The sequence below is a fragment of the Lepisosteus oculatus genome, chromosome 5 (genome assembly GCF_040954835.1).
Source record: "Lepisosteus oculatus isolate fLepOcu1 chromosome 5, fLepOcu1.hap2, whole genome shotgun sequence".
NCBI lineage: Eukaryota > Metazoa > Chordata > Actinopteri > Semionotiformes > Lepisosteidae > Lepisosteus > Lepisosteus oculatus.
The window spans coordinates 10,307,530-10,332,385 of NC_090700.1; the positions used below are offsets into that span (position 1 = coordinate 10,307,530).

The 24,856-nt window shown below is 35.6% G+C and overlaps 1 protein-coding gene across 1 annotated transcript in view; it reads left to right on the top strand.

The window, feature by feature from the left end:
- Window positions 1-8,174, top strand: part of gucy1a2 (guanylate cyclase 1, soluble, alpha 2) — a 51,295-nt gene extending 43,121 nt beyond the window's left edge. The window contains exon 8 of the mRNA XM_006627821.3: window positions 202-8,174. Within this exon, the coding sequence (XP_006627884.1) occupies window positions 202-421 (220 nt within the window). The 3' untranslated portion in view covers window positions 422-8,174. The remainder of the gene's footprint in view (window positions 1-201) is intronic.
- Window positions 8,175-24,856: the final 16,682 nt, after the last annotated feature.

The window sequence follows — 24,856 nt, forward strand, 5'->3', positions numbered from 1 at the left end:
TAGCTATAGTTTAATATGTAAGAGTTAGTGCTGTATTTGTTCTTAAAGCCTTATGCTTCTATCCTCTGATCTAAATGTATAAACTGAAAAGGAATGTGTTTAATGTGTAAGGGGCTCAGGGTTTTGCTTCTTTAAATGAAGTGTACTTGTAAAAAAAGGCAGAAAATAACACAGCAATGATATTTCTTCTCTTTCCTTCAGGCTTCTGAAGGAAGATAAAAACTTTGCTTTTATTCCACGCTCCCGCTTGGAGCTTCCTGATAATTTCCCAAAGGAAATCCCTGGGATCTGCTATTTCCTGGAAGCTGGCTCATCCCAGAACCAAGGCTCCATAGCCAGCTCAACTACAGCCATGTCTGTCCGCATCAGGAAGATCTCCTACAATATTGGCACCATGTTCCTCCGAGAGACCAGTTTATGAAGACTAACAAAGTCGAGGACAAAAGCTCAAAGAAAACTATTGGGTTTTTTTAAGAAGTGCTGTTACTGTCCAAGGTCCTGAACAGCCCACAGGGAATGCAGAGAGACAAAGGAAGTGAAGAGACTTCTGGTCCATAATACAAACAACTTGAGCGAACAACTTACTTTGAGCATTGCAGGTATGAGATATTATTGTATAATTCGGTGCCTTTTATCCACACAACTGAAGTGAGTTGGACACGTATCTTATTGAAGCACACCTTTCTGAAAACCTATCTCATTCTCAGCAGTGCAGCTCTGTGTTTCTGTCTGTTTGAAATCTTTCACACTGCTCTGTCCCCGGTAGCTCTGTCCTTGGATTTCAATGTTGGACAGCATAATTGTTTGCAGTCCTGTGCCAGCCAAGTCTACTCACGGAACAGTCCACCTGCCCTCCTTGTTTCTGCAGCACTGCATCAGAGGGATAAACAACACACAACATGCATCATAGCATGCAAAGTTAATGTAGCATTTAAATTTGTACGTGGTACTGGGGTATACTGTTACAAAACCAAACAGATTCATTCTGCTCTCTTTGTTAAATCTTGGACTCTTTATCACACATGAAGTGCACTCATTTACAATTTTCAGAATCCAGTAAAAGCAATCTCAATCATGCTTGGCACAATTTACTTTAATTTCTTTATTTGATTTGTCTTTTAATTGCCACCTTCATATACTAAATCACAGTATCTTTTACAAAACAATAACTGACCTGAATTTATATTCTCAGAAATAGAACAGTGTACATACTGTAACCTGTTCATTGTCCCTGAAGCGTTAAATATGTCCTATTAGTATTGAAGAAATTGTGTTGCATTTATCTAGAACTATTTTGCCAAGCTAAATAAAGATTGTATTTTACAATGGGAGTTATTTGGAACAAAAATAAATGTATTATTGTTAGTGTATAGTGTATAACATCAGTTCACTGAAATCTAAGGAGAATGGCAGCTTGCTCTGCTCTTGCCTATGGGTCACCACTGGTCCGGCATGCCAAGCTTAAAGTGGGACTTAGAGACAGGCAAAGGTACCTTGAAGAATGGTGCCTGAAGTTACAATCCTATCATGTAGACTAATGGCTTGATAAATATCAACTCACAGAGATGCAGCTTCTCCTGACTGAAACCCTTTATGAATCTGTAGTTAATTCCCAGCCCTGAGGACAACTGTCAAACTGCGAAATACAAAGAGACATAAAAAATCAACATTTTCTTTGCAAGCTGTTTGTCCCCATAGACATACAATATATTAAATAGTAATAATGGGGCTTTTTCCATTATCACTCAAATGGTGTGAAAAAGTGCTGCTTACCAAGTATCATAGCTGGCATTTTTAGATATTTGCCTTTAAACACTATAGGAAATATATTGTGTATTGTACTGTACATGAAGATAAGCACTTGTTGGGAAAATATTACCTTTCTTCTAAAGAACCATAAAAGAATAGATAAGATCAAAATAAGTGCCATTGTACATTTCTGTTTAGCACTCCATTTCGCAATCAGTGCAACTGCATTTTTATGTGTAATGACTACATTATAGCTAGTGTTTGTATTTATTTAGAAAATTATGTAATTATTTTGCTGTTTCAGTACTGTGGTCCTGACACATGATGTCATAACACAGCACGATAAAAAGCATTGTCAGTGAATATGAAAAACAAATATCCAGGCAAACTATACTTCAAGCAAAATTGCACAAATGGGGACTTATTTTCTGTTTAATGGAGTTATAACCGAAGTTGTAGTCCGAAGTTGGAATTCAAATGGAAGAGGTTCCAAGATTAGATCCTTAGCACACTTCCTTTTGTATATAAGTCTTGTATCTGGGATTTCCCATAGTGCATCTCTTTCTTACCCCTCCTGCCAACCCATCCAAACCCCTGCAGCAGCTCCCTGGCCAAATCTCACAATACTGACTGGTGGGGATTCTAGGGTTTACCACAGGCCAGGTTGCCAATTCCCTCCGTTTTGCAAGCAATGCCAAGTGCTCCCTGCACATCTGATCTCTCTAGAATTTTACTAAAGCTAACCCAGCTACAGAAATATGGACTAGATTTTATTTTGTCATCTACATTAGATGTTTGTATTTGCAGAGTCAAGGCTCCACACTTCATGGTTATTGTACTGGAAAACAAAGGGTGTTGGAAAATAAAAGAAAATGGAATTATCCAACTAGAGGAAAAACGTAATTAGGCTATCTATTCTCTCCCACAGTTTCTGCTATGAAGAGAATTGTAGTGGTGAGCTGAATAGATGAAGAATTTGAGATTTAAAATAAGGGAATAATTGACAGGTCTGAATAAAATTAAAAAGGTTACACGTGCTTCCCAGTTTAATTGAAAGAAATGCCAGGAGCTGGAAATTTGCAAACCTAAGTAAAAGAAATTATGATTGACATTTTACATAAAAGAAGATTTTATCTTTCCCTCAGAGGATAATAATTCGGTAGCTCTATCTTATTATTCTGATTATTTGTGCTGCTGTGATTTTGTTCTTCTATTTACAGTATTATACTGGGCAGTAAAAAATAAGGCATTTATTAAATGATAGCTAACTCTGAATTGTATGGTATCAGTCTAAATTTATTTATCCAAGAAAGGAAGAAATAAAATAGTGTTAATTACTGTATATATATTTTGAAATATAGTTACATGTGATTAGTATCTGGTTGACACTCAATGGTGTTTATTGCATTATCTTTACAAATATTAGTTCAGAAAAGGTACAGTAGGTGTTAGATTTACAACAGGAAATAATTATACTTTGTCCAGAGTTTACTAACTGTATGTTTATTGATCTCAATTCAAACATTTCATTAATGGTTTTCAAAAACATTTTAAATATTAATGTGTTAAAAAGTACTTTAACTGATTTTACTTTCAAAGTTAACATTTCCAAGTTTTCCAATTACTCTTTTATAAATGGCACAAAAACATCTAATTTTTTAGCACAAAGTTTTTATTTAATTCTTGTGAGATTTCCATGTTTTTCATTCAGGCAACATGGAACTTCAATACCAGCTTTAGTACAGATTTAAATGAAAATCTAAAGTGCATGTAGTTAGCTTATACAAAGCATTTGAAAATGTAAAAGAAATGTTTAAACAGACCAAAGCATAAAAATCTAGTTTTAAAGCAGATAATGTGGAAGCTGTAATTGCTTACAGCTGAGACAAATTAAACCAAGTCTTAAAAGTTATAAGCCCAGGTGTGACTAATTAAACAAATCCTGGCAAAGCTTAAAAAGCTTTGTGCAACAGCACCTGTTTCTGAGGGTGTTAAAACTGACATTTAAATGTAAATTGACAAAATCTTTATTTTGGGACATATTGTACCTTGCGCTGCATAGTTATAAAGAAAAATACAGTTGAAAAAGTATGTGTTCGTAGATTTAATCATTATTTCTTTGTTCTAAAAACATAGTAAAGTATATTTTTAGCATATTAATTAGGATTGACATGCACAGTAGCAATCCACTGTGTACTTGACAACCCTTCAGACATTCAGACAGTGCATTAAAACAGCACTAATTCCATGCAGCTGCTGAAGCTGAAAAATGACAACGAATACACATATTGAAAGCAGTTCGGCCTTTGGCTTTTTGTGAGGTATTCTGCTTTGTTGAAATTTGCTGCCTTTGCAAAAGAGCAATGAGAAATTCTAGGCAATGTTGTTCTGTGATGGTCCTGGCCTGTTCCTAGGTATTCTACTGAAGCTACAATGAAAGCAACTCCTAATCACAGTTCTCGGAGATTACACTCTTAAATGAGATCATTTATGCCTGCATCTATTCCTATTTCTTTTTGCATTGCTGAATTACCCTGTACTTGTTCCTTATGCAGCTCCCCACAGTAACCTACTGTATAATTGAAAGTATTTGTAAGTTGTGAGTGCAGAAAACAGTTAAAAGTCAATCAGGTAGTTTAATTAAGAACCCAATAATCCTAACTGAATAATTACTACGTTATTGGAGTAAAAATCAGGAGACTTGGGGATACTCCAGGACCAAGAATACAAAGTGTTGTAGAGAGAAGCAAATATCTGAAAGCAGTGGTTTTCAATACCCATTGACGGAACTGGCAAGACCTACATTCAACAGAGTGCCACATGTCCAGCCTGGAGCACTTTTCTATACAGACTGATAGCATTTAAAAAAAGGCAAGGCCTGCCAAAAATAACAGATTGATTTCAAGAGGGACAACGACATCCAAGAAGTCGATGGTTTGTGAACATTTAAGTATTTTAGGTGGGATAGGTCTGGCATAACAAACTCCTTTAAAGGGCAGGCCCCTGGCCATAGGACAAGGAGTCTGGAACCCCAGGTAGAGAGGGGAGTGAACCAGGGGGACACTGCAAGGAGGAGATGGGGGGGAGGAAAGATGCTTCAGACAAATGCGAAGGGAGGTGTTTGTGTCAAATACGGTACATAGCAATGATAATGATCAGGAACAGCTGTGGAAGATTGATTTGCTGTTATTATGCCTCCCAAACTTCAGTTAATAACTCCCATTTCAAAACAAGATTCAGCCTATTTCCTATTTAAGTTCATGTATTGATTTCAGTAATAAACTACTGTAAATTGCCTTTTCTGAAAATCTGAAATACCTGTATAGACCTTCTCTGTGAATTTTCAGTAAGCTACTCTAAAGACCAGATCATTTCACTGATGTGTGAGGTGATCGGGATCATGTAAATTGCTTATAATTAAAAGGCATTTAAATGAGCCACATGTTTCTAACAACAAAAAAACGCCTTTTTCGTTTGATAGCTGACCCATCTGCTGACTTCATAACTTTCATAACGATGAAATGAATGTCCGTTACATTTATAATTGAAGTACATACAGTAGTTCCCACAAAGTTAGCCATTACAATTTGATAAAAACACAGGAAATCAGTATATAAATAAAAATGTGAATATTCACCAGGTACTGGAGCACTGAAATCACCAGCAAAAGAAGCTAAATCTCTTTTAATATTTATAATGTCAAATACCTTCACCACAAAGCGAAATCTGGCAGGTGTCGATACAGTATGTAGCAATCCTATGATGTCTGCCATGTCAATGGTCGTAGCATAGCACTGGTTCTGAGGTACAACAGATACCTGCGAGCTAACAGAGCTCAACAGCTTGATGGGATAGTTAGCTCACCAGGGAAGGCTGATAATGCACGCTTAGGAAAGAGATGTCACAATTACAACTATAAATCATGCATATTGACGAACACACAGATGCTTAAAAAGAAGCTTGTCTCATTGTAGATGTTGCAAAGCTCTTTAAACTGAGATGAACTGTAGTACGTCCAGTTCACCTGCCTGTAAGAAATGCTTATATATAACCAAAAGGTATTAACAAGTGCAGTGGAATTTAATGGTAATTAAAAATGTAGTTAATAATATAAGAACAGTTTTTTAAATATATTTTTAATATGCCTTTTTTGTGGTTAACAATACCTAAAATATTTGTTTGCACTACACTTTAATTTTTGTTATAGCTGTCTTTAAACATTTTTAACATGATGATTAATCAATAATTGTGTGCATTTATATGGAACCTTTCCTCCAAAATGTTCCCATGTTTCTTTTACATACGTCTAATATTAAGGCTGGGTGTGGTTCAGACTATGGTCAGGAGTAGGGTTCTGTTACATCTAAATAATCTTCTGTAGAGATTAGTTGTTAAATCAATTGTCATCTACTGATAGTTCAAGAACTGAGAGGAATTTCAACACGTAATCGGTGGCAAGATCTTCAGTGTTGCTTCATTTCTTGTTTTTGTGCTGTGTACATTATATGCAGTATTTTCAAAAATCATACATTTATAAATAATGACATAAAGCAGAAACCCACTGTAAAATAAGTATATTGTACTGTAGGAAATTTGTATATTGTCTGAGGTTTCAAGCAATAAGCTGAGTATCCTTTCTGGGTCATAAATATAAAAAGAGAACCTCATACACAGCTGTTATTACTTTGATTTTGTGTTAAATATAACTGCCAGGACAGATGTGTGAAGTGGAAACATTGTCTACCACTTATAAAGTGAATACAATTATATAGTTTTGCCATGATTACTGCCTGGCGAAATGGGATTGCTAATTGTGTTTCATAATTGCTTGCACTCCAGATCTGTCAATTAACACAGTACCTAAAAGTGGTCTATTGAGAATTTTCACTAGTATTCCAACCCCTCTGCAATGGACTGGCATTCCATCCACAGTGTATACTGCTTGCTTGCTGGGATAGGCTCCGGCTCACCTGCGATCTGCGACCCGTGGATAGCGAATAGAGTGATAGAATGATCTTAACTCTTTTGTTGTGTGATTGACTGACTGTTGATTAGATTATAACATGTTTAAAACTTAAAGGATTTGACTGATTCAAACTTGCTGTATGTCATGGAATCATCAACACAGATATTGCCGTGTTAACATCGTCTTGTGATGAAATCAGATTCTTATTTTGAATTCTCAAGTATTCATGCTGTGCCTGATTTCCAAACTGTGCAACATCCTATTTTGTGCACTGCAGCTTGAATCAATTGATTTATCGCCACTGTCCATTTTTAATTGCTTCTGTCTGAACATCTTGCTGTTTTCGTCATTTTTATTTTTACGGTTTTCCTGCAAATATCCTTTAAAGGTTTTGAGGCACTTTTTCTTTGCTTTTTTTTGGAAGAATGTCTTGGCCTGGACCACAGTTTATGACAGCCCTCTTTCTCTGTGTTCAGGCTTGTATTGTGTCAGTAAACACATGCACTTTATTTAACGTTTTGCCTTTGTACTCAAGTGGTACAAAGGATCTGAGAAAAGAACGAGAATACTTTAGTATAATTTAAAGCAAATTGTATGATCCATTTACACTGCTTCTTAAGAAAGCGTAATTTCAGCATATTGCAATACAAAACTATATAAGTAAGCACTTCACTTCTTGGTATGATAGTGACTTTGATAATCTCATGGGTTCTATTTGAGTATGGAATCATTATTTTTTACTTCCTCATTAAAATTATCCAACACATGTTACAAAGACACAAGGGAAAACAAAGAACAATTACATTTGTAATATACCAACTATGTATGTAACATTTCTAATTGGACAATGTAGGTGTTATAAAATGATAAAGGTACTGTATAAGGAAAGAGATCTACATCTTATTCTGTTGTGTCTTCTGTGATTGTTCTGTTCTGCACAGGGACACCCTTGTCATTTTCAGTCAAGGTTTTAATTTACACTGCTTTCTTGTCAAAACTGTGTCTTTCTATTACATGGGTTCTGAACCAAAGAACTTCAAATAATGTACAATATATTATAACTGTAATACAAATCTTTTATAAAAAACACAACATTGTATAAATGCCATACCTGCACTAAAAATATACAGTCTACGGCTCTTTAATATATTCTGTTAGTAAATAGTATACACCATATCTTAGTATGTTGTACTTTATGGGAAAAATATGTAATTAGTTTAGGTTTGTGACAGTCCATTTTTGCCAAATAGCCCAATCTTGTTTTCTTTGTACTACTTTTTTATGTGTATTTTTTTTTCATCATGTATAAGATAAAGAAGCAAACCGGGGCTGTTCGACAAACTGTATATGACTACATTCTTATATGGTTTTCACATCTGTCTTGGCTGAGCAACAGAATATGGTACATTAAATATAATCTGTAAAGAAAATGTAAATAAATATCATTGTATACCTAAAACGTGCTGCTGTGTTCTTTGTGTTTTATTTGATTTACCGCTGTGCTTAAAGAGTAAGGGGATTATAGGTTAGACTGAGAGTGGAAAACATCTTGAACAGGACAGTTCTTTCAGTCTCTTGTGGTTTTGGTGTTTCTAGTAACTGAGACACAAAAATGGCTGAAACACCTATGAAAGCACTGTTACATTTTCACATTCTTTAACATTTTTAATGCAAGTGTTCAACAAAAAGGAAGTGAGACATTTCTAATTCCTAGGCTCCCCAGTATTCCTACTGGGGTTTAAATCTGCTGATAACGTGAGAGGTATACAGAAAGAATAGGCAAGTCCCTTGTAATTAGGGACAATCACAGAAAGTGTTGAGCGCTCTCTGTACAGCTTGCAAAGGAGGGAGAAGAATCCTAAATGACTCCTGGGCCTACCTAAGTTTTGAGGGCACTGCAGTGTATCTGTTTTTCTCAAGACTTGCATTATTATTCTGCTGTTCTTGCATTACTGTCATCTGTGCCTGATTGAACCACTGTTCCTGAGGCATTCTTTTCTGTTGTCACAGCTTTATTCACACTCTTGCTATGCTGCAAGGTTGAATTTGTTTTAAAAAAGTATGAAAACAATAGAATCATGCAGAGATATTACAATCTCATTGGGGGCACACTGGATATCTAGAGGTCTTGCAGTGTTTTGAGATGGAAATGCTGAGAGCCATACACTACCTGTGCAAAGGAAGTTGTGGAAAATATTCAAATACAAAAAAAATTGTCATAAACTATTTCAATGGAAAAAAATGGTCCGTTACCATTTTAAGAATTAACAGTTCCATGACACTTTTTCCTATCCTATTTTTTCATCTATTCGTGCATTCTTGAACTATTTTATCCACTACTAGTTTGCAGGGTGCCAAAGCCTATATTTTACAACAATTTTTTGCCAGGCTAAAGCAAAAAAAAAGGTAAAAGATCAGACATTCAAACCCTATTCCTATTAAATGTATTCTTTATTGTTAAATGGTCTATTTAGAACAATAACAAACATATTCTACTGCCAGATGGGTGTTTAATTGTCAGTCTTTAAACCTGTGTGCCAGTATGTCTTTCTAAATGAAAAGTTACATTGCAGACATTGAATTAAAGATGCATAGTGCTCATCTGCAGTAACTATAAGTGTCTTCCAGTCAAGATGATCGTTATCTAACCTGATTAATTTCTTAAGTGAACAATTTAACATTGTTTTCTTGGTGATTTAAGAAGACCTACAGAACCAACTGGATTAACAGTCCCTGATGACTAAAGAGATCACTGTTTCAAATATTCACTGCATTACATTTTACCTGTTTTCACAATTTTGCATGAAGGGTAAAAGAGCACAAGGACATTTCCTGCCTTTTTTTTAGAAGGTGTAAACTTGCCACTTTCTATAAAGATTTCCTGAAATTGTTTGCCACCTCTGTATAATTTGCAGATTAATGTCTGTTTTGTTTGCTGTGTTTTGCAGAGAAACAATTAAAAAATAATTTAATCTAATCTTCTCCACCTGTTATCTGAGTCGTTTTGCTTCTTGATTGATTTGGCAAGTGTGTAATACACTGAATCATCTCTGAACTGTTATTTATTTGTCTCTTAAGCTTTCTAAGGAGTGCTGTGTATGTTGGCTTGTATGGTGGCATTTCAAAGTCTCTCAGGAGCTTTCTGATTTTCTAATATTACCCATTCAACTTTTTCTAACTCATTCTTCCAATTCAGGGTTGTTAGGGAGGTGATACTTATCCTCTCCAGCAATGGGCACAAGCCAGGATACACCCTTGATGGGACTACAGTCTATAGCGTGGCTTGCACACACGGACACACACACCAGAGCCAGGTTCCCCAGAAGCCGATTAACCTAGCAGTATGTTTTTGGACTGTGGGAGGAACTGGAGCACCTGGAGGAAACCTATGAAGACATGAGGAGAACATGCAAACTCCATGCAGATAGCACCTCAGGTCCATGATTGAACCCAGGGCCCCAGAACTGCATGCCAGCCTCTAATATTATCCAGAACCTTAAACTGTTTGTAGATATGCTTTAAAATACACACATATTATACCATAGCCAAAGCATACTGGCACATTTGTGACATTTATTCGGAGCAGTAGCTAAAAAATAGAACTTGAGTTGTACTATATACAATGCTTATATCATAGTTTTTTTTCTGTGCTGTAACATAGCTTTTGTACTGTATCTTTTAGACACTGAATAAGAAAACCCATCCCACATCCACCCACTATCCTGTAACATGGAGTAAAACCTAATTCTCTTGTAAATGGGGGTGAAGGTACTTGATACATCAAGCCAACACCTATTGATAGGCCCAAAGCTATCGTTCTCTTGAAATTTTAAAATTATTTTTCCTGTGAGACTCAATAGGACAGTCAATTCATCCAGGTTTAATATCCATATAGTTTTATAGCTTCCACCTCTTCTTTTCAGTAATTGGTTTTTAGAATAGCATTCACATAACATAATCTTTCACTTAGAAGGCAAGAGAGGCTCTGGCATCTCTCATGTACATCACTTCAGCTCATTATAAACAAGTTAGATTACAAAAATGCGAAGTACAGGCAGGAGATTCCTAATCATATGCCACATTATGATTACAAATGAAAACATGACGCTGCTTATAACTGCAATTAAGTCAATGCCATGCAATTTTTCCTGTACACGTGTCCACCCACATACAGTATGGATGATTCTACTGAATTCTTTAAATAATCTTTTGAGAACAATAAAAAACTGATTTGATTGTAGATTCAGAAAAGCGCTGAAGATCAGCTGTAAAATGGTTATGAATTAAGAACAGATGATAACGCCTTAACCAATTGCTCTCTCTCAAGTCTACGCACGTGTCTGTACGGATTGTTGTGTGCCCTGACACCACATTGTAATAATTTCCCTGCCTGGGGACTGGAACAAGCAGCCCTAGTGACCTATGCATGGAGCTTTCAATTTCCCACGGTTCGCACAATAATTAGATAGATACTTTATTGATCCCGTGAGGGAAATTGCAGTGCAACAGCAGCTTAACACAGCAACAGTGTAATGAATGATACAACAATAATAATACAATATATACAATACAATCAGTATAGTGAGAACTGCACTAAGAAGAGTTACTCACAGTCCAGAACACACAAAGAACAAACCAGAACAGAGCAGTACACAAAAAAAGTTGTATTGCAAAATATAAATATAAATATAAATGTGTTGCACAAGTCCCTGGTATATACTGTATTGCACAAAAATGGTTGTAAATGGGAAACAGAGAAAGAACAGATGTAGCAGTTTACTGTTCAGTCCAGAAACAGGTCACTGTCAATGTTGCCTCTGCCCAAACGCAAGGTGGATGTGTTGTACAGTCTTATGGCAGAAGGCAAGAATGACCTCCTGTAGCGCTCCCTGTCGCACTGTGAATGGAACAGTCTATTGCTGAACGTGCTCTTCATTTCTACAAGCATGTCATAGAGGGGATGGGAGACGTTGTCCATGATGGCCTCTAGTTTGGACACCATTCTCCTCCAGGGGGTCCATGTCAGACCCAATGAAAGAGTTTGCTCTTCTGATGAGCTTGTTCAGTTTGTTAGAATCCACGGCTCTAATCCCAGAGCCCCAGCATACCACTGCGTAGAAAATGGCGCTCGCCACAACCGACTGATAGAACATATGTAGCTCACTACACACATTGAAGGACCTGAGCCTCTTCGAGAAGTAAAGTTGGCTCTGACCCTTCTTGTAAATGGCCTCGATGTTCTTAGACCATTCCAGTCTATCGTCAATGTGCACTCCCAGGTACTTGGGAAACTTTTTTTAAATCCTTATTCACATTACTTCAGATTCAGCCAAAATCTTTCTTAAACAAAACTAACCTGACTTGCCAACATGAATCTGCACAGAACTATACATGATCTGTTTATCTTGTTTTGTTTTTTTACGTTTTTAGGATTCCATTTGGTTCTCTCTTTCGTATTACCTGAATACCAAAAAACAAATACCAAAAGCAAAGCAGAAGGACAATACTGTAACTGTAACTGTTCTTCCTGTTGCAATATTTACTATGATATTTACTATGGAACATTAGAGTTAGGGTTAGGGGAAATAGGACAACCCCTGAGAATGATACAGAATTTTAACAATTTTACAATTTTAATGTAATTCAACAAGAAAGGAAACAACAGCAAATTGTTGTTGATCTCAGCTCACTTAGTGGAACCTTCACAGTTTACATCCCAAGAACTGCTGCAAAAGCCTAACTCGTGGCTATTATTGTCATTCTATAGTACAACGGAGCTCAAGATTCAAGTAACTGAGTGGTTCTATTTCTAGATGTTGCCTTACTCCTTTGTTTAGCAGGACTGTGATCTGACAGCAACTGTTGACACGTAAGACAAAGTCATTTGAGAAGCAAAAGAAGCTGTTGGAAAGTGCTTGTAACACTCAAGCTCAGATGATAATGAAATGCCAGTGTGCTTGCAGCAAAAAAAAAAATGTGATAGGCTCTGTGAATGCTGTGTGCTGAGGTGACACAATTCAAAACCACTGCTGAATGTCAATCTGTCAAAAGTCAAAACGGAGAAGATAAAGAACTGAGCATTCAGCACTGCTTCCTTCAAAGATATGTTGTGTCTCTTTATAAAACCGAAGATAAACTCTACCTTAAACGCTTATTTATGTTGATTATATTAAAAAAAAATATGGAACAAATTGAATAGGTTTGCAATCCTCTAAAGTAGTAAAATGATACAAGAGCAGAAACTAGTTTAATATAAGGTAGTCTTGGCAACTGCCTTACTTTATGTTTTATACATTGTGATTTAGTCACCTTCTTTCTCACTTTCCATGTATTTTTTTCTTCAGAATTTTTTCAAGCCGATTAAATGGAGGTAGAGAGGCTGACAAAAGCAATTCCTATTAATGTCACACTAGTGAGAAGCCTGGGTTCTCAGAGCCTCTTGACTGTCTAGTACTGTAAAAGGGAACAGTAAAATCCTTTTTTTAGGGTTACAAAGGCCATTAAAACCAGAAAATCTGCCTTATCTCATTGCCCATAATATAAAAGTATCATTTAATATTTTATTATATAAGAAATATAAAGAATCATATCAATATAAAGTATAAAAGTCTTCTTCATTTGGTAGAAGCTATCGATCCAGTTATGTCATGATTGTATGTTTGTACTGGACATCTTCCTCAAGTTACAGCTTGCTAATCAATTGGCTTCATGGTTTAATTCAAGCAAAGTTGAGTTTAATAATTAGAGGCATTGACTTCTTGTTTTTAGGCATTATGAGGCATTGTTTCTAAGTCTGAAATATTTTAAGAATCTCTATTTTTTTTTCAGAGCTCATTAGGTATTACAAGCTGTTGTTTTTAAGCAGAGAAAAGAAGTGACAGGTAAGAGTAATAACTGTAGCTGTAAAACGTAATATTCTGGTATATCCCAGATATAGTATCCATCTGGGAGCAGACAGATGTCCAGAGGTTTGATGATGAAGGTCAATGTCTATGTAATATGCCATCTAAATACACAATAATGTTTCTCTTTTTAAAATTATGTTTTTAATTAAACTGCCTTTCAAAGACCCGTGCCTAGTGTTTTTTTTTCTTTCAAAGGCATCAAGACTCTGTCTGTGTCTACTTGATAATTTCCTTGTCGCATCCTAGTTACATTCTTGGCCTTCTATAATAATTTGAATCTTATTTTTACGTTAAAATTCAGCAGAAAAAAATAAGATTTGTTTAATGTTGTAAGAGGGGTTTGTAGCTTCTCATTTTACCAGTGAAAAAAGATACTTCATTCCTTTTACTTTAAAATGCATTGGTTTATTATGCCTCTTCTCTGACCTTACAAGTCTGGTATTCTTCTCACTCTCACTACATTGGCCTAGTTAAAATGAGGTCACACTGCACTGAAATGCCAAAGCTTTTAGTTCCAATAGAGATGAAACTGTAATTGTGTTGACAAATCAAACAGCCTTTTTCATAAAGATTGGCTTGTACTCGAGAATCTCCTTACTGGATCTCAGTTCTGCTTGTAGCCATATAACCACTTATGATGATTTACTACACAGTAGAAACATGTAAATGTACAAGCAAAATATAACCATCCAAACTGAAAGCATGTGACAGCAGTTTGCAATAAGGCAAACCATTCAAGGAATCAGAAAGCAAAGCAGTGCGATAACAGAAAGTCTGTAACCCCGGGCAGTGCAAGAGAAAACATTATATGTGATGAGAAATGCATGTTATATTCATTTTAAATATTAATGTTGATTTCCATTGCTTAGTAACCAAAATTACAAATGTAAAACTATCAATAACTCTTCAACACATTCTTGCCCTTAACTTATATCATAGCCAATATTTTCTAAGAAAGAAAACAACGACCATCTTTGTAATTAATGTAATGAACTGATAAAGCTTTCTCCTTCAGGGAAGTAGGCAATGCTTATACTTGATTGACATCTTATGCACTGCAAAATACCATAGAAAACAAGTGTCACTTTAGGTGCCGATGACCCTCACCAGGACAACTGACTTTCTGGTAATGAATTCATGAATGTTGAAAATGATCTTGGAAATAAAAAAGATCATATTTCAGCTGGAAGTAGAAGATATGGTAATGGTTTTGTCAAGTGCTTTACGAACATAATTTATGCTACTATACTGCAACATACTGTACAGATATCTCCTATTTGAATAGAGATAATTATGCCCTAAGGGCAAACAAACAGATAAAGGATAATAGCTTCACTGTAAACTAAAATAAGTAGACAAGAAAGCTTGAAAAAATACAGCTATTATATGGCAACTGTTCTTTGAGGTAAGCAAATCATAAACCCATAGAAACATTTGAATTTACTTTATGCATACATACAGTATGTATATACAGTATTATGTATAATTTGTCAGCTATTGCAAACACTCACACAAAAATACTTTAGCAATCTTAGAATAAAAACAAATAATAATTTGTTGTTTGTTACAATTTGCCATCTTCTGCATGGTCATTTCAAATTGATTTGTAATATTTCTCACGGTGTCACAGCTATTTTCCAACACAACTGCCATTCTGTCTGTCAGCTGGGGTGAGAGACCTGACACAGGAGGTGGTTGTCATTCTATTGCGCTTGTGCAGCATGAGACATCCCTCAACAGGTATTTTTTCTTCATAAGAGAAAAATGTCTTTATACATTGTGAGAAAGACCTCTCAACATTAGACCTGTAATATCTAAGACTCTTCAGATTTGCTCCAGACACAGAAGGATTATTACTTGACAGATTAAGCGATAATCCCACAGGAGATTAGCAAACACCATGCATGGTGGTCCTTTCACAGAGGCCCCAGAAAGCACTTTTAAGGGAGTATATATAGTACAGTATACACAGACATTTCCATCAGAGCTTCTCTCCTGCTCAGTCACTCCAGGGTGCTTTGCTATTTTCTTAATGCTTCTTTGATCGCCTGCTCTTTAAAATCTGTCATCTGATTTACCTGGAATTGGATAGCATTGGCAAATGTGGTGAGGCACTCTAAAACATGGTGTGAATTTAAAAGACGGTAGCTCTTCTGCCCTTCCACTACAAACAGATAACAATCTCAGTTGAAGCTGTGTAACATACAGTACAAGGCACTGTAGTTCACTTTTTTTTAATTTGGACACAGTAACTAGACATAGTACTGATAACCTTTGAAGTGTGAAGAGTCTAATGGAATGCTAAAATCACAAAACCCAAACAAGTAACCTTGTGGGAATACCCTAAGAATCTAATTGCTGTGGAAGACGTGGTGTACGAACTGCCACCAACTTGTTTGGAGCATTTTAACATTCATGAGGCATTTGCAGTTTATATCACTATACACTGTTAGGACAATGGGAAACCCAGTGCTGAACTGCTTTGTAATTAGTGAACTATTTGGAAAAGCTTGTTAACATGATTCAAAGAATGTTCTCCAGCCTCATCACGCATTCACTGTGTCTGTCTGTGTGAAGCACATGATGACACATTTATTTTTCTTCTTTTATTTGACCATTTATGTATACCACGTTTAGTGAATAATATATTTTGGATAACTTTTTGATTTTTTTACCTGTTTTCTTTTTGAAAGCAAAATAATACTTAATTTGCATTAAAATTAGATTTACTGTATGTTATTCACTGTGCATATAACCAAAGGGTTTCAATACTTCGTCAAAAAGAATTAATTACATTTGGCAAAAATTACCTTCCTCATTTGTTATGGCAGGCCCAAATGAGATAAGATACAATATAGCACTCAATACATGCTTTTATTATCATATAGTAGTAGTGGCCAGGCTATTTACTATTTTTCTGGGTAATTGCTTTCTGCAAAAAATTCCAAAATTCTCACTGGCTTGTAAAACATTTCTCCAGTCAGTTGCTGAAATGTGTGACCTCAATTGAATACAGTAAAAGCAATGAAACAAACATTACAATTAAAAGTTGTCCTTGCCTCTAGGATATTATTGCCACTTTTTTTAAATCGACAAATTATGAGAAAACAAAAGCCCAGATGCAATAAAATGTAAGGAGGTGATATCTATCTACAGTTTGCATGATTTTCATAAAATGCTCAATTCTCAGTTTCTGGCCTGTATATTCATCAGGTTCTTGAACAGATGAATATACACATTTAAATTTTCTGGTACTAGAAGACACACAATACTGTAAGTTCTCAATAAAAAATGACACAAAGAATGCAATACCATTCCTTTGGTGGGAACATTGTATATTATTAACTCTGGTATCATTTAACGGATTGAGGTCAAAAGTACATATTACATCATTGTACACTGTACAACTGCATACAGTAATTCAATACATCCTACTTACTCTTCAGTCCTTGGTTTTGATCTCAATAAGATTTTTTAAACATGATTTAAAAATATGACATAATTTAAAAAAAATGTTTGTCTTCTGTAGTTTTTGCAGTATGTTACATCATTAAATGTTTACACCCTTTTCCTAAAAAGAAATAATATATATAATTTTCTTAATCAAAATTTGAGGTTTTATAATTCATGAAAGGCCTATTGGTTGCTAGGCAAATTCCATACTGTTGCCATGTAGCCTAAAGTACCAGGGAGTATTGCAAATTGCCTGAAAATTCAATGAGTTACAATGTTACAGTTCTGTTTTAAATGTTTAAATGAAGAGACAGTGTGGTTTTGAATCGTCTTAGACTTTAATTTTGCCATGGGCCTAAACTTTGTTTCTGTTCCTTGGTAGGCCTAATAATGAATATGCTCAAAATATAAGCCCCCCCAAAAAGATATACAGTACCAAGGTAGGATCAGATTAGATGTAAATTTAGCCCCCTTTACAATGAAAATATAATTTAGTCAGATTTGTGTCTTTAAAGGGAACTCTAAACCTTGCACAGCCCTAAAACAACCACTGTCAGAAAGCTTGACTTCAGAAAGCTTTACTAAACTTGTAACTTATCTTAATTGAAAAAAAAAATCATAAAAAGAATACTGTGTAAGAGACTGAAGGTCACTATTAACACTATTAGTAGCATATTTTAAATGGTAGAAATTCATTTTTTGTATCTTTTGGTTCATTTAGTGTTTGAAATGAAATCCAATGTTTAGATTACTAGTAAGTTTACAGCCTGTGGTTGGATAGAGCTAGGATTAGAGGTAGAAATACAATTAATTGAACAAAACTAAATTTACCTTTGTCATTTGAGTGCATAAAATAAGAGAGCATGAGTTCCAGACATTGAAACTTGGTATGACCATGATATGGCCTACTGGCTATTCTTTGTAAAACTGTGCAAGGAAATAATCTCAAGGTAGGACCAGAATGCAATTCAGGCTCTATAATATACCTACTTTAAAAATAAAAAATCTAGTTAGCATATAATATTGACATATACTGTACTAAAATACTCTACAAATACGTACAATGCATACAATCAAGAATTTTGTGAACTGGGGTTTGGATCAAGCTACATGTACTGTAGGTCAAAAACATACATAATTAAAATATAGTTCTGTTAGTTTAAGGGTTGGGGTTAAATTTTGGGGGGGATTCTACAGTAGCTCCTTGTACTATTACCAAGCCCAAGTACTGAAAAAATTCATAATATGAGCTCTCAGACTGTTTGTACTCTATTTTTCCCTAAAATTTAATTTCAGCTCATTTTAAAACTTGTTTGAATTCCACACAAGGACAAATGCCACCTTAACACTGTTATGCGTATATCCAGTTTGTTTCAAAAGCATATTTTGTCTGCAGAGAGTGAAGTAAAATTGAATTGAAAAGTATTGAGAACATGGGTGGAAGAAATTCCATATTAGACCCTTCGGATTTGGAATTTGAGATCCCTGCACAAAACTCTATTACGATTTAGTGTCCAAACCACAAGTAATGACTGGTTTGGTACATTTTATCCAAAAACCCACCTTTTGATATACTGTATATGATTACGCGGTACTGGATTGGGCAATGATGAAAAACACAACTCTTGGCCTCCTGTGAAATGCAGTGGGATAAGATAAATGTCAATGGACTCATTATCTTCAGTTTGTCAGTGTCTTATTTAGTGCCCAATTTGCAAATCCATTATTTATTTTATTTTACTATGGCACTTCTCCCGGGAGAAAGGCAGTTGGGCTCCCCATTTCATTATGTGCCTGGGAGTGGAATGGCTTTGGTGCTCCTGTTTTCTGTGACCATTTCAGTTTATGGGACTACACAGATGGACATGCTACTGCTGAAAGTTTTGGGAATCGTGCTTCCTTCAAGTACAAGAATTTGCAATGAGAAAAATTAAATCCTAGGTTATTAAAGGGTGTATTTCTACTCTTTGTGTGGCAAGCAAAAAGAAGTGTGTTCACCCAGGAGACTAAGTGATGCCAGTAAAAGGAAATAATAAAAATGTCACCTGCTTTACACTGACACCTGTCTCTAAGGATGTGCAGCTGAGTGTTAAAATTCTTCCAAGATAATTACAGATTTTTTATTAAACAGTGACTCTAAAGCTGTCTCTTGTAAAACTGATCCCTAAGGTGACTGAGGAACATTTTAGTGCAAAAGATACTTAAAATGGCTTTGAAACAGTCTGTGCTAACTTCTATGGCAGAGATCACAATCCAAGATTTCGGTATTAATTTATAACTACAACCCTGTTTTAATTTATTGGCGCAATCACCAAGTGTATATCAATCTCCTGAAGCCACTATAAAATATATACAGTACAGCATATACTGTAAATTTCACTGAGAACTCAGTGCACATTTCTGTCTGTCATGCATATATCATGTGGATTGTCATCATGATTTGTCATATAGATGCCATTGTAATCTATCATGCAAAAAAGCACAGGCTGGAGTGCTTCTATTTTATTAATAAGCCAAAGAGGCTTCTATTGTGATTTGTAGTTCCTTGCTTAAACAAATACAACATGCAATAAAAAATGTTTATTGTTTAAATCACAGAACCTGCTTTGTGTTAAACTAGGAAGATCCAATAATTTGGAAAAGCAGTGGCGACCCTCAGAATGCAGAATTGTGAATAGCCCTCATCATACCTCATTCCATCATTCCTCTAAGGGTAGGGAGGCTGTTCTGCTCATAGTATAACACTTTTGCTTTGTTTCTCTTCACTTCTAAATGTATCCCACTTCACAATACATAACAAATTTGGACTATCATTTAAATACTGAATGATTTCATTAATCACCCCACACAGTATTCAGGGGATCATATTTATAAAATATTTTTAAAAAGAAAACTGCAATTGCTTTTGATCTTTCTTGAGTTAAATTGGATTGCCTTTTTATATTATATACTATACACATGCAAGTGTGTATACTATGTAATTTGTTGTTGGTGATTTTGTACAGTATAAACCTCTTTAGGGGCTGGTGAAAAATGATTTCACAGGAATTTTTTATTTACAAGAAAAAACTGTGTGTCTGGAGGGGAGTTTCCAAGGTTCCAATTCAAATTCTTGTTTCATGTTTTTAGTTTTAGTTTTTTTTAGTTTTATTGAAGAAACGGATAATCTACTTGAATATATCGCCTCTGCAATTAGTGTGTTTTTTGCATACTAAACATAAATGCACAAACTGTACAAATGGCGAGTACGAATTTCAAATTTACATTTGGCTGACTGAAAAACATATATAAATCAGGTATTTTCCCCTGAAAACAAAAGGTCACCAGCATCTGCCAGTACGCCTTGAGTAACATTCTAATTTAAAACCTCTATTTGTTACAGTTTCTGACAGGCAGCTAATTTAAACAGCATCTGCCAACTTCATTTCTCAGTGCAGCTGTAAATGGCTCCTTAATGTAACATAATGTCATGGGAACTTTGCGATTACTAACTAAAATTAAATGCTCAAGAGTTCTCACTTTGCAGATACTTTATTTGGAGGACACAACTGTTTCTAAGAATTACATGTACATACACAACTGCACTACATTAGAACATAGATAGGCTGAAGGGCCTTTTGCTATTATTCACTGTTCTTATGTATCTCAATATGAAAAGGTCTCTATTAGTGTATTACAATATATTACATTTAGTGCTGATCTCTAGCATACAAAAAACAATAGTCCTAGAACATTCTGAAAAATTCTCATTGCTTCCCTAGGGAATCTCAATTTTAAATCTGTTGCTGAGAGGTCAGTCAGGAAAATTCAGGTCAATAAGGAAAAATAATCATCACACATTCTTTTAGCCTTAAAGATTAATCTTTGAAGCTAGCACTGTGCGCAAAAAATGGAGAAAAATAAGACAGAGGTAAGATAAAACCATAATGTCTGAAAAGGGCTAACACCTTTTTAGGTCACAGAGAATTAAGTGACTAATTGCAGATGTGGGAGCTCAGAGTCTACATGGACTGATTCTTTAGAATGTCAGCCCTTTAAAGCCATGTAAATCACAAAGATTAAATTGCCCTCCTACTCTTCAAAGGACAGTCTTGCTTTCACGTCACCTCTGAGCCAGAACATACTCAAATGAAATCAAACACAGTACAGTATATACTACTGGCAGCGACTGTGCCAGTAAATGGCACTTTGATTAGCTTGCAGTCTTATTTGTCTTGAAGGCCTCATTTAAAGGTCTCCTTTATAGAAGAAAGCTTCAAAGGGGTACTGCCAAGCTTTTATGGATTTCAACAAGTTAAACTGAAACACATATTCTGGATCTGAGAGGGACAGGTAGTAACTGCTAACTGGTCCGGATCCCAGTTTTATATTTTGGACAGGAAAGTGTTAAAATAATTTTACACTTTGTTCACCTTTATACCTTACTTCACACTGCATTATTTGTGAAGGTCTGTGAAAAAAAAACCAATGCAAATAGATAAAAAAACTTTTTAAAAAAAAGTCCAATGCTTTGGAATGTTACAATACATTCTACAATATCGGTTGTAAAATATTGCAGTATCACAAATACTTGTCTTCATTTCTATCCAAAGGGTATATGCACCTTTCCTTTAACTTAAAGGTAAGTCATGTCATTTGCCAAACCGCATTATACCATACAATGTCGTGGGAAGCTGGAGCCTACCTGGCAAGCAATGAGCACAAGGCAGGGTACCCCCTGGGCAGAACGCCAGTCCATCGCAGAGCAAGTGCAAGCCAATCATACAGTACATGCGGACAATTTGGAGGCCACAGTAAAGGCAGGGGGGGGAAATTTGGCCCGGAAAACTCCCTACTCTTATTGAGATATGCCCTGGAGATCTTTAATGACCACTGAGAGTCAGGACCTCGGTTTAACGTCTCATATGAGAGATGGCGCCCACTACGGTATAGTGTCCCCGGCACTATACTGGGGCATTAGGACCCACACAGACCTCAGGATGGGTAATTCCTGCTAGTCCCACTAACACCTCTTCCAGCAGCAACCATAGCCTGCCAGGAGGTCTCCCATCCGGGTACTGACCAGGCTCAACCCTGCTGAGCTTCAGTGGGCTGCCAGTTGAGAGCTGCGGTTTTGCTGATATGATATGGCTGCTGGCCTTAAAGTTATGTATTGGATATAAAACTGAATTATACTGTATACTGTATGGAATTTTACACTAGCTTAATGGAGCATTAGTTCATTTATGATGTATATTTAAGAATAAGAAGCTGAAATTCCTATTCAATGGTTTTAAACTGTTCTGTGTGATTTCTGTGTGGTCTGTGGCTTATTAGCCAGACCAAACCTCTGGCACCTGTTTTTATACTTTACTCAGTAAGATGAAATAGGAGAAACTTGAAGGCCCCAACACCTTACAGCTGTGGTTGAGAAATAGAACACATGAGGTGAAATGAACATACCTCATTTACTTAATTCTGGCATTATTCCTGTCTCTTTGATGAACAAGATGAAGGTATATAATTCGGCAGTCTCTCAAAAGATAATGTACAAATCCAGACTGTTACAATCAGTGCAATGACATGTTAGAATTACTGTAAGAGCTCTGTAGTTACACAGTATAGTAACTGTAACTTTGAACAGAACTCTACCCATTATGTTCCTGATTTGCTAATGGAAAAGCAATAGCATTGTCTAGAAAGGAAAGACAAGGACAGTGAAGTCAGTCACTTCTCAATGCAATTGAGAAAGTAAACATGATACAGATCAACTCAGTGAAATAAATACTGAATTTCATTACAGATAAATTCTATTACTATTTCATATATTTTAAATAGTAGAATGCTATGCTTATATTGAGATATACTGTACAATGTCAAAGTGGTACTATACAAAAAACATCTGAAATGTGTATCCCACACATAGTTACAGCCACATAGAGTTGAATATGGAACACTTTTTCTATTGTGGAACATCAACTCTTTTTTCATCTGTTACTGCGGTTTCTCTAATATTGATAGAACAGTATTAAGGAATATTGCAAGCCACAACAAAAATTACCTACAGTATCACTGATTTTACATTTTGATCTTTGTGTTAACGTTCGTTCAAAAGCTTATATCGATAATACCAATAGAGCACACTTCTTGCCTTTCTGCAGCTTAGTATACAGTAAATGACTTTCACATTTTCTACAACACCGCCTTGGCAAATTCTAGCTGATAAGTCATTCGGAAAGCTATTTCTTTGGTTTGTAGAGATATATTACAAGGGTCAGCAAGGCACTATCAACAACTGTTTTTCACTTTTAACAACTTAAAAAGATGAGGAGCAGTTCCATTAGACTGTTAAATACCGGATCTCTTGAAGAGTCTAAATTCCATGGAAATAAACTTCTTTGAAGTTGTGCCATAGTGATAAAATGGGTCAATTCGACAGCATTTGGTTTTAGTCAATATGAATATCACAAATGTTCAAAAATAACCTGGTGTTTTTAGTTATTGCAAATTGATACACTGCATTTCTTAGTAGTGTGACATGAGCTGTCATCAACACACAAAGCCTAGAATAAAGACATCAATTCTGCTCACCTCCAGGGAAAAAATTTTTATGTCACAGGGACATTTAATTACAATTGTTGGAAGTAACACAATGTGGTATGGGAAACCACAGAAGGAATATGCAGCTTAGAACTGTCCCAAAAGAAGAACTCATGAGGAAGGCAAGTATGCCAATTTATCTTAATATACCCTTTAATTACTACATAGACATTATACTGTATATGTTAAAACAGTGTTTCTGAAATACATGAACAGAACCCCACTTCAATTAGTCGTCACAAACACATAGGGAGTTGAAGTACTGTGGTTCATGTAGGTAGCTGTGTCGGCATGTGTAGGCTGCAAAGGAACAAGTACAAGGTTTATTCTATGCTGAAAAGAGAAGAAAAGAAACACAACATTTTGGCTGTGGAGCCTTCTTTAGGTGCCTTCTCCTTTACTTGTTCCCAAATAGGGTTGGGTATTTTTTATTATTATTATCATCATCATCAGATATGAAACCCATTGTTGGAACGATTGACAAAACATATTCAGTACACCTAAAAACACATACAGTACGTGTTTGGTTCAAGACAAATATGCCATTTTGTTTCCACCTCTGTGTAATCATGGAAACAGCAGGCCTAGAGAGGTTGCAACAGAAGTTTTCACTGTAGTGTATTCATGCCCAGGGAAGGACGATAAACTGAAATAAAATACTATAATATAATAGCCTTATAAATACAATTGTAATATTCCTAGAGTCACACAGGTACAAGAGTCACACAGTATGCTACTGTACCTAGAGTGTATACTGGTATGTTAATACAAGTACGTCTTTTAAAAAGATGGTAAAATTAAGCAGAAGTAAGTAGTAGGTGATGGATGTTTAATACAGATATTTTCTGCAGCAGCAGAAATGATTCTGAATATATTTCCTATTACTTAGATAATAATGCTAGAGTCTGAACTGCTATGTGATTAATGTAAGATCAAAATGACAGAGCTTCAGTCACCCAAAGCTACAAAGAATGCATGCTTTCATCTGTCTTAAATCTTATTTAACATTATGAAAGTATCTCAATTACATTAATTCTATCATATATATAATTTGTCAGCAACTTGCTGCAATGCATACTTATAAGGTATACAGTAGCTCTACATTAAACCCAAATAGGCTTAATTATCTTCATTAAAAAGTACTTGAATTGCAATTTTCTGTTTTAAGCTGCACTCTAATTTGCCAAAGGGGATTCTGTGAGTC